General features: G+C 33.3%; 1 protein-coding gene across 1 annotated transcript in view; it reads left to right on the forward strand.

The window, feature by feature from the left end:
- Positions 1–12,151, forward strand: part of LOC149802771 (uncharacterized) — a 308,654-nt gene that overhangs the window by 123,413 nt on the left and 173,090 nt on the right. Inside the window, exons 38-40 of the mRNA XM_089953831.1 lie at positions 739–880; positions 8,495–8,637; positions 10,043–10,255. Of these exons, the coding sequence (XP_089809957.1) occupies positions 739–880; positions 8,495–8,637; positions 10,043–10,255 (498 nt within the window). The remainder of the gene's footprint in view (positions 1–738; positions 881–8,494; positions 8,638–10,042; positions 10,256–12,151) is intronic.

A 12,151-nucleotide genomic window follows, 5' to 3' on the forward strand; every position in this document is an offset into this window, starting at 1 on the left:
TGAGAGAAAATCTCAGCCACTACAACTGTTAATTGTTCTTTAGGTTTATCTGTAGTTACTTCATTATATAACCTTCTTACAAGTATTGGAAAATCTTAATGGTTACAAAACCTTTACTGATCCACGGGAAAAATAATGGCCACACTGAAGGGACCTTAACAAGGAATTTTACCAGCATAAGGATTATAATGAAATCATAGCTGAAATTTTTAAAACTTGTTCTAGGAGGCAAATCCAGGAAACCAAGGATTTTGATTCCCCAGCTACATTTCTGAAGAGGGTTAAATTTTGTTTCCATACCCTTGTATCCTCATGTGACTAAATGTCTTGTATGCAAGGAATGTCTTTTTTTGTCTTTTTTATGTAAACATTTTATAGAGGTATGGTCATTGCTCGGCTTCAAACTTTGTCCTTGATTTGTGAATTTAGTTTATTCTCAATAATTTTCAAAGAACTTAAGCTTGCAACAAAATGTTGCACACAATTTAATAATAAGAAGACCTACTTAGATCAAGTTTGATTTTAATCCTTGTCAGTCAGAATTTTACTAAGTATAGCCCTTGCTTGCCTTGAAATTTGTCTTGACATATTAAACAAAGTTTTCTTCAAGTGTTCCAAATTCACAGGGTCATCCACATTGTGGTGACAGATCTCTTTTTATTCTTTAGGACAGAGATTGTAAACACCAGAGATATTTCACATTAAACTACATATTTATTGTTGTTGATGCACTTTCAGGTACCAATGGGAGTCGCTGTGAAATTATAGAGAACAAGTGCTCTCAGGGTACCAGATGCTTTAATGGTGGTTACTGTGTGAATGACTTTAATGATATCAGAGGATATCGCTGTATCTGTCTTAGTGGTTTTGGAGGAGCAAAGTGAGTACATGTTCTTTGTAGTCTTATTAATCTGGATGAATATACACTAGAACCTCAATCAGTGAAATTGAAAGTGCCCTTGTCAATCAATTTAAGAGTCTTGTCATTAGAAGTCATCAAGGTTTCATATTACATGTATATTGCTCCATTTATTTAATGCTGTTTGGAAGAACCACAAAGTAACCAGTAGTATAAATGAGGAAAGTTATGTGGAGAGATGTTCTAACATGACTAGCCTGACAATGCTTTCCAACACAAAATTTAGTGTTTAATATTACATTATTTCACAATAAGTTCAGCTTTCAAGAGCCAAGAACTAATTTAACATTGGTGGTAATGATAAAAAAGTTTAACCAGATCCATGACACCATAAATATTTTGAGGACTCTGTCTGAACACACATGACTTTCTCATTTTAGTATATCTTGTTAACATACAAAGCCACATACAACATTTAGATAATTATGGATCTACCTATTTTAATTATTCAGATATGAAAAAATCTTCTATTTGCTTAAAAATTTAAAAAGTTTGATTAAACATGAGAACAGAACATTTCATATATCACTCATTCTGTTATTGAGAATGCTTGTTAGTGTGTGAAAATTTGGAATAGATATGAAATTTACACAATTTATTGAAAAACACCTATTTTGTAATGTTTTCTGAATAACTAACAATATTCTTTGATATATCAATGAAAATGTTGAGAAATGCCTACTGCAGGCAACTTTGTAAGGAATGAATGCCCATTTAAGATGTCTTGTCAAGTTATATTTAAGTTTTAATTTGATTTTCAATTTAATTTCATAATGTAATAATAATAATAATAACTTTATTTAAAGAAGAAGCTCATTTGGTCAACTGACCAATCTTCCATGATGCCTTCTATAATGACATTTGTACAAATAAATATGTATATATAATGCACAATTTTTACAAGATATTGTGTCTATAGACAAAAAATGCTTTTAAAAACTCGACAAATGACCTACTGCTACAATGAAATATGTATAAGGCTTCAAGGATGAGTACATACAGGATTCATACAAATAGTAGTAGTGCAATTTGTAAATGTTATAGGTGAGTAAATGATAACAATTTTGTAAAAAGTAGTAATACTGAATTAAACAAAATTATGCAAATGATTGTTTCTGTAAATGTTGATGACAAAAAAGCTTTATAAAAGCTTGGCATGTGTCAACTGCCTTTATTTAATGTGGTATGGAATTCCATAGTTTGGCTCCAGGAAAAGCAAAACTCTTCTAATGAAACTTTGGTTGAGGTAAATATAACTTGTTGTTTGAGATGGATCTTAATTCATACTTATGTGGATTGTTAACAAATTTAAAATTACATTTAAGATGATCAGGAGCCAAACCATGTAAGGATTTATAGACTAGTAAACCCTTCTGAAATTGAGTTCTCTGCTGAAATGGAAGCCACTTTAGGGTTTTAAAAAGATTTGTTGGTGGTGCATCTAAATTAGCATCAACAGTAACTCTGGCTGCCCTTTTCTGAAATTTCAGTAATCTTTCCTGACTTTCTATACCACTATTACTGGTACCCCAGACAGAACAACAGTATTCTAGGTGTGACATGACATATGCATTGTAGAATGTCTTTCTCTGTTCTTGATGGAGATAAGATTTTGTTCTGTTCAAGTGATAAAGGAGTGAATTAACATTTAAATAACCTTATCAACTTGTATTTTCCAGCACAAGATTTGGACTATCATAATGCCAAGTAGTTTTTCATTTTCAGATTATTGTATATCCATTCCTTTTATCATTACCTTGAAATCATTGTTCTCAGCTTTTACTCTTGCTTGACTACCTATGATCATGGCTTTTGATTTGGCTGCATTTATCTTCATACCAGTTATTTATTTTGCCAAAACTTTATTTTAGTGCTAATCTCATGGCCTGTTGGTCCAATAGTATATAATGTCACATCATCTGTGAACATATTGGTGGTGGATAGCTCAGTGTGATATCTGGTATGTCACTGATGTACAGCAGAAAGAGTAATGGTCCAAGAACTGATCCTTGTGGAACACCTGACTTTATCAGTTTCTTATTTGAAACTTTATTTAAAATAGAAACTTGTTGTCTGCCTTTAAGATAGAAACATAACCAAGTTAAGCTTTTAATACTAAAGGTCTCTTGTCATTTTTTTTATACTTTAACTGACTTTCTCCAACTGATATCCTTAAATATTAAAATCCATTGGATGAATATTTGTGTAGGAGGTAGTAATTATAATATATCGGTGAATGTTGCTAGTTCCCCCAACTGCTAAATATCTAGTGTGCTAGCCTGTGCTGCATTAAATGTTTATGGACCCCATCACTTGCAAGTTATAAAGTGAGAGAGGTGTATGAAGTATTGTACTGTGTAATTTTTGTGTAATTCTTATATTTACATTTTTAGAACTCCACCTTTAATTGGCTTCTTATAGCCATTGTTATGCTGATGTGCAGTTAAACTTATATACATGTACTCATACATGTATACATGGATGCATACATACATACATACATACATGCATACATACATACATACATACATACATACATAACATGCTCACATACATACTCACACACATACATACATAAATGGTTTGTGAAGGTTTTGGTTCAAGCTTTTCAGCTACACATATTTCATCAACCCCTTGATGGATTTTCTTAATACAGTGGATGATTCCTTATGAAGGTAAGGGGTCCTGTTGTTTACATAGAAAGATCATTGTTAATTATGTGATTTTGTGGTTGTAATAGCTCTGCATCCATTGTGCATCATCAATTAAGCATAGTGCATTGTGATTTGGGTTTCTTGCATGTGATTGTCAACAACTGATTTTTAACACTCTGGATTCCATATTTCTGATCCTATTTCTGTCAGTCTTTGAATATGGAGTTATATAATCCAAATCTTGGACAGGTTTCATAATGAGCAAGGTCCATGTATGCTAATGAGGTGATCTTGCTTCAGGTTGGTTAATCTTTTAATTGTTACCAATCAGGAGGTCATATTCCTGATCTGATTTTGATCAAGCATGTAAGATATGCTTATATCATTAAGACTTCAGATGAGTTTGATGATGAGTGAGATCCATGCATATTAATGGGGTGATCTTGCATCTGATAGGAAAAGCTTGTAACAATTCTGGATGCCTTATTTGTAATCCACTTTTGATCAGACATGAAATTCATACCTATACCAATATCCTGGACAATTTCAATACTAAGCAAGATCCATGCATATTAATGAGGTGATCTTGCATCTCATTGGCTGAACTTACGACCACTAGAGAAGCCATAATTCAGATCTGATTTTGATGAAAATTCAAATATGGGTTTGTATCATCAAGATCTTGAAAGTCACTGAACAGAAGCTATACTGAAGAGGTAATCTTGCAACTGAAAGGCCGAGCTTTTTGCCACTCTTGAAGTTATATTTTTGATTAGATTTTGAGGAAATTACAAATGTAGACTACCACAGTTATCCTAATAGAAAACCACCTTCTAATGAATGTCCACCCCCATTTTGTTCAAAAAATCCTACCATAGTGAGGCTTATAGATCCACAGATATCTAATATGGTAGATCCAAATATTTAAAACATTACACAAGTAATCCAGTGACTATTAGAAAAACAAAAACAGTTTAATTTACACACTTTTTTCAGTACAACAGTGACATATGGTATTTTAAAAAATTCAACACAGACACAAATAACAGTACATGTGTGTAATAAATTTGAAATGGTTCCACTTCAAAGACATCAAAGAGATCTATTTTGCATAAATGTTATGTTGCTGGGGTCCAAGTCTATTTATATGTTAATGGTACCCCCCCCCCTTTAGAAAATTAAACTGCCCCTGTGACAATTATTAGAATAATTACAGTATACTAATGAGATACATTGCATCTGATTGGTTGAGTTTGTTACCTCTCTAGATCTAGGGACTATATTTCTCATCCGTTATATATAAAAGTTGATAAATGGGTTTATATCATCAGGATCCGATTATGAGCAGGTGACTGCATATTAATTATGCCATTCTTTGTAGAACATAATTGTATCAGGATATATAGTAAAATAGGTAAAATCATGACCTAAAGTTTGTGAGATAGATCTGTGTAGTCAAATGGTCAATTGTCATCAATGCAATCTAGGTAAGTGATGTCAAGCCAAGTTGGGCCTCCTGTTTGTCATACTTACAATTTTTGTTGCTTATCTTCTATCTCATCAACATTACACCCATCTAAACAATTCATATTAAAATACAAATAGGGTAATACAAGCTAATTCAGCAACTAGCTATCAGTCAGCTAGAGATTATCAGCTTCCACATAAATCACTGATCAGTCAGGTTGCCTTTTCAACCTTGTAGATTGTCTTTCTACTGATTGTCTGAGTTGTGCATCAGAGAGAACTCTGATGTCTTAATAGATTTCATTATACAACATACAGTAATTCACATGGCCATACCTTCAATATTTTTTTCACATTTCTAACCAAATTTTCACAATATACTCAAAAACATTAAGTATTTGTGTAAATTTTGAAAAGTAAGTATTTGATTTTGTGAGAGATGATATTCTAATGAGCAGGATGTTGTTCACATAGAACAAACATGTTTGAGCCTTGATCTATAAACAGTGTTACAGTACAGCTGGATCAGGTATAAGTATCAGTAAATATTTTACCCCATATAAATCAATTTTGTGGTTTCTCCTTGGTTGTAATAGGATTTCTGAGTTGGACATCGATGATTTTAGGTAAGTGATTGTAAAAGCAAGTTCAGACAGGTAAACAAATATGTCAAAATGTAAGGGCTGTTCAGTTCTCATTGTCATTTTTATCTCTGCTTTTATGAACTATTTGCATGCATGAATGAGCACAGTGATAAATGATCATGGTATTGAATGACCTTGGATTTAACATTATTGGAAATTAATACCCTAAATATACTTGTGTACAAGCTGAATCCAACTACAGACAGCTTTGATTCTGATGTGCCATTGCATAATGCGCCTGCAGATCAGGGTCGCTAGTTGTATTGACAAGTCCTAAAAAAACAGTCAAGACTCAAATCTGCTGGCATATTTAGCATTATGTAATAGCAAATTAGGGTCTATGTTATTTGCAGATGGATTTGTTTATGTTTAATGTACGGAAGTAAAGGCAGAAAAAATGCAAATGAATGATCATCACAAGTTTGCATCAAAATTCAGTTCATAGAAAAATAGATGATATGGATGAAAATGACTGAATCATTATATTGGATCATCATCCTGATGGTCGCTAGCAATCCAAAGTAAAGTAATTAAAAATACATGGACACAACTGACTGAGGCAAAAAAGTTACTTATGATAACGTATGAATCCTCGTGACTGTTGTTGAAGACATTATTCTTGGATACGAAGGTTCATAAATATTGATTTGGCAAAATGTACAGAATAAAAAATTGAAATGTTGAATTCAGTAATAAGTACCATGACCCAGAATCCTTTCAGATCATTGGAAAAGTACAAAATCAAAGAATGTGCTGAAACAGTTAATCATCACAACAAAAACCTAATAAAACTGAGGTCAGGTCCCTAACAGAATGGCACATTCACCAGCTGTAAAACATTGATTTGTGTAGACATATCATCCAGATCAATAATTCTAAAGACAAATAGAAAATCTTAAATTTCTCAAGGTAACAATAAATGTGAATTTTCGTGAAATGAAGACTGCAAGAAATGATGAACATTACAGATCAGAAATGAACAGCCCTTACAATTTACACAGGATAAATCCAAAACAAGCATCATCAGGTATTATCTGTTCCTGAGTGTTTGAAACATGTTGAATGTAGTCATACAATATGACACTTCCTGCATTTTGTTTGTGGCATACACTTCTAATGTCTAAAACATCATGTAAAAAAATGCAGACAGAATGCATGAAAATCACATAATATTTTCAAGCCCTAACCTTTATTTTGTAAATAACTTGTCTTACATTCAGATAAGTCCCCATTTAAGTTCCCTGTTTATCAGTTGGAGGTGAGAATTATCCCTGAAATTTCAGTTCTAGAGTAGACCCCTGATTCACATCATTTCGTGAAATGATACTTTATATGTAGTGAAGTCTCATGTTATGGTCTTATTTATCCACTTTGACCACGCCTGATGATGCTATACTGAAGGACTTTAAAAAACATGACAAGTGTTCAAGGATATCAACAAGAATAATTAGAAACACTCTTGTGATATAATGAATATAATCTTGATATACCTGTACATTCATAACCCAACTTTAAAGTATTCTCAGGAAAGTTTTATATCATTAAGACTTGAAAGACAAAAGTTTAAATTTCCTAGGTGTGATAAAAATACAGGAGAATTATCACAAGATGTAATTGTCACATTTTTAAAGTCCAACAGTATATGAATTTTCCAGCTAATATATGGACAGAAATCTAACCCTGGTTACATGAAAGGTATGGCAGATATAATGTACACCATGGGATCGGTGAAATAGCAGTTGTTCATATTTATATGATAGCAGTATCACTACCATGCATGCTTGATATATAGTTTATGTGTGTCCTGACATGAAAGTGATAGGATAAATAATGTACATGGTATCTGGAATCGGTGAAATAAAAACTATTCATATTTGTATGATGGCTATGTATGTACCATGCATGCTGTGCATATTAGTTGATATGTATATGTATGTGGTGTGGGGAAAACGTTGCAAATAATGCCATATTGATGGTCATTAAATTGATGTTTATGATTGGTCAACATTGTTTTCAACATAATTAGACAGAAAATCAAAGTTTCATAGGCCCCAATTCCTGTATTCCAAGATGTAATTTACAGGAGTTATTGCCCTTGATTGCTTGTCTGACTAACTTGCTTTGGTTTCCATAGCATAACTTTGCTATGGATAATTGAATTTCTTTAAAATTTGATGTTTCAGTGCCATCATCCAAATTTTGTTTTCTACAACCTGACTTTACTATGGATTGTTTTATTTGATACAAATTCTATAAACATCTTGATGATACCTTTGATTAACAACATTCCACAGTATCATTTACAGAAAGTTGGCCCCTAATTGTCGTTACTCCTAAGCATAACTTTACACAAAAATTAAATTTAACTTAGATTTAATTTTGTGCAGCTTGATATTGATGAGATCAGAGATGAGTTTAATTTTTGAAATATCTTGTGGGATTTTGAAATCTTTCATGGAATTGATTATTTACAGGGTTACAATATCTTTCATTAGTAGAGAATACCTAATTTACAATGTAATTATTTAGAGGATTCCACATCAGTTCCAGTTCTGGCTTTGCACCAGGATCATTCAGAATTTCAAACAAAGGTAGTGTGCAACTATGAATTACTGAACTCTTCCATGAATTTGGTTGCCAGCATTTTACTTCAGTATTTATAGAGTTCTTGAACATTATTGTTGGATACATCCCATTTCCTGTTTAAAACCCTGTTGAATGAATTATAGCACCCATAGCTACAAGCCATACATTGAATAGAATTGCATCTGATTTCAGCATTTCATCAGGTGATTTGCTTTTTATTATAGTTGTTCTCAGCAGCAGAGTGTCTGCCTGAATCAGACATGTCAGAATGGGGGTCAGTGTATTGACGTGAGTGGTGGCCTAAACCTGCGGCGCAAATGTATCTGTCAGTCTGGTTACACCGGCAGAGACTGTGAGACTAACATAAGTGAGTATCATGTAATGAAACCACTTTCATAATGGTACCTGACTTAAACTAATTATGCTGTTTTGAATTCCCAGATGTCATCAACATTCTATTTTGCTCACAAAAGTTTCATTCTAAGAGAGCATTCCAGAAAACGAAACATTTAATGAATATAGTGAATTACTTGTACAGATCTGAATTCCTACAATAATAGTGGAGTGCTACAATAGTAGTGGAGTGCTACATTAGTAATGGAGTCCTACAATTGTAGTGGAGTGCTACAATAGTAGTGGAGTCCTAAAATAGTAGTGGAGTGCTACAATAGTAGTGGAGTGCTACAATAGTAGTGGAGTGCTAAAATAGTAGTGGAGTCCTGCAATAGTAGTGGAGTGCTACACTAGTAGTGGAGTCCTACAATAGTAGTGGAGTGCTACAATAGTAGTGGAGTGCTACATTAGTAATGGAGTCCTACAATTGTAGTGGAGTGCTACAATAGTAGTGGAGTCCTAAAATAGTAGTGGAGTGCTACAATAGTAGTGGAGTGCTACATCTTATTATCATCAGATTTGCAAATGTCTGTGTCAGAGCAGAAACATTCCACTTGTCCAATTGCAGGTATAAGGTGCAGTTGATGTTTTTATGTTGTTGTTGTTGTTGTTGCATTGCTTGGTTTTTAGCATTGCTTTTAACATTATAGCCTACACCATGCAAAGGAAAAGTTAAGTGCCTTTACTAAGTATACTAGGGCGGTCAATCCATGTTTGGTGAGGAACGGCAAGTGTTGACTTTTCAGAATGCTTGACTGACCAGACAACTTCAATTTTTATACAGTTATCAAATAAAAATCAGGAAAAAACATGTTTTTTCTAGTCTTTGGCATCATTTAGTTCTTTTACCTGACATAACACAATGTAAGAGGCATTGTTTATTTCTGTTTTCTTACAGGTGTATCCATCTGTAATTAATCTACCATACAAATCTAATATTAAAGCATGCTGTGCCATTCCCAGTTTAAATCAAATTAGGTTCACATAAGCATTCCATACACCAGGAATACTCCAGCATTTCTTATGCTTAGAGCAGAAATATTTGTAATTTAGCAATTACTTACTAATGTCTTTGCATTTAGTGCAGTTAATAATAATAATAGTAATAATAATACTAACCATAATCATAATAGTCATAATAAAGACTTTTTTTAGAGAGGGTAACTCATTTAGTTACAGAGCTAATCTACATTGAGGCCTTCTGGCTTAAAAAATAACCGATAACTGTCTTGAAATTTTAACCATATCTGTTTGGATAGACTACTAGGTTGTGTCATGGAAAATTAAAACTGAGGAATGTGTAGGGAAAACAACAGTTATGAGGAAAGATTCAATATATTTTTTCACCAGCACTATATACTATTCTTCTTATATTTAAGATGAATGTGAATCCAACCCATGCATGTATGGGGCCACATGTGTGGATCTTGTCAATGGCTATCGCTGTACCTGTAGAAGCCCATTTTACAATGGCACTAACTGCGAGACACGTCGATCCCCATGCCAGAATGTGAATTGTGGCAGTGGGACCTGTGTGGATGATTACTACACAGATACATATAGGTGTATCTGCAACCCAGGGTATTATTTTGGTAAGTAATATGCAAAAATATTGATCAGTGTTAATCTTGGTAATATTTTATTCATCCATAGATATGTTATGAAGGGTAGTAAAAGCAAGGTCATTTTAACCTGTATAATAAACTCCACTCTTTTTGTAAGTTATATGCAAAATATTGAACAAGAAGGGTAACTGAATAAGAATGATTATAAATTTGCATATTTTTTTCAAATACTACATAGTACATAGAAACTAAAGGAATGCAATGTATCCTAATAGACCTGCAGCATATTTTAGCCTGGTAATAAAAATAACATAAGAAAATAATAATATATTGCAACAAACTATTACAGAATTCTTTTCTGTGGAAGATTGCAGAATTTTTTATATATATGTTGATTCAAATTCCTTTAGAAAAATGATATGAAATTGTCTTAACAGAAGTTTAGTGTAATATCAGGATTTCCACTAAGCAGACAGGAAAATTCAGACTGGTTTTCTAATCATTGTTTTAAAAACCAGTTTTAGTGGTCACCTTCTTAATGGCTCCTCTCACCTGAGTAGGCCTTTCCTTTCAATGGCCAGTTTTCTTATCACCAAAGAGTTTGTATACAAATGTACCACTCATGAGTGGCCACTCCTCTGATCTAGCATGCAGCCAGCATTTTAGGCAAAACAAATTTAATTTACTCCTTACAAGTGGCCATAATTTATCTAATGTGTCCAAAAATCAGTATTTAATTCCTACAGTAAGGTAAGTATTCTGATTATCTGAATTGATGTCTATTTCCCAATGTCAGGTTTTTGTGACAGAGAGAAGTTTTGGCTACCTGTATTTATATCATATACCACTACTTAACAGTTAATATTCTATCAGTATCTACAAAAGCAGATATTTACAGGAAATGGCTCAGTAGTGTTGTGATAAAGTTTTGGGCTTCACAGAGCTGTTGATTTCTCAATAATGACTACAACTGGAGGTAATCGTCCAGATCATAACAGTATGGTCAGTATAGGGTAAATATAAATTTTGTGGATTCACACAGAAAGAGAAATGAACCTTGAACAAAACAAAGTGAAAAACTGAAAAATCGTGATGGTACATCTATTAGTTTCTCTATAAACAAGGCATTTCATCTACAAAGTTTCATCTGCATGATTAAATTACAGTACAATTAGCAACAAGCACAAGTTATTCAACTCAACAACTATGGGGAGAGTTCATGAGCTCTTGCCTAAATATTTGATGTTGGAAAGACTCAGATAAACAGCATAACAGACAAAGAGAATATTGTACAGCAGTAAAAAAAAATGGAGTCATTGGTAAAAAAGAAGATTCTAGATGCCAAGTGATGTTTGGGCCAAAATTTAAATGACAATGTTTTTTAATATTTTTGTAGTGTGCATGTCAATAATACTCCGCTAACATTTCATGCTTAAGAATCAAGAATTAATGTTACTTTTAAATGAAGATATTAAATACTTTGAAATGACATGTAAGTTTCTTACTATATACAGGTGTGTAATGGTGCAAAATTGTGTAGATATTTTTGCAGCACATTCGATCATGGTCAGCATGACATGTAACCATTAAGATTGATGTATTGGCTACACTCTGGAAACTTTAAAGGTCTTGCTTAAACAGAGTCTCTCCTCCGAGGTCTTGTTCGCTCTGCAGCCTCCCAGGACCTGTAGGACTAAAAACACATTCCCTCATATTTACCGCAGACCAGTCAAAACCATCCAGGTGGTGTCTCGTCCCCTATGCAGTTTCCCAGGACCTATGGGACCAACAACATATTCCTTCATAATCTCTACTGGCCAGTCAAAACTAGCCAGGTAGTGTCTCATACCCTCCTGAAGCTTCCCATTACCTGTGGGATCAACAACAGATTCCTTCACATTCATTGCTGGCCAGTGAAAACCA

The sequence above is a fragment of the Sinohyriopsis cumingii genome, chromosome 3 (assembly GCF_028554795.1).
Source record: "Sinohyriopsis cumingii isolate HCF-2022 chromosome 3, ASM2855479v2, whole genome shotgun sequence".
NCBI classification, from domain to species: domain Eukaryota; kingdom Metazoa; phylum Mollusca; class Bivalvia; order Unionida; family Unionidae; genus Sinohyriopsis; species Sinohyriopsis cumingii.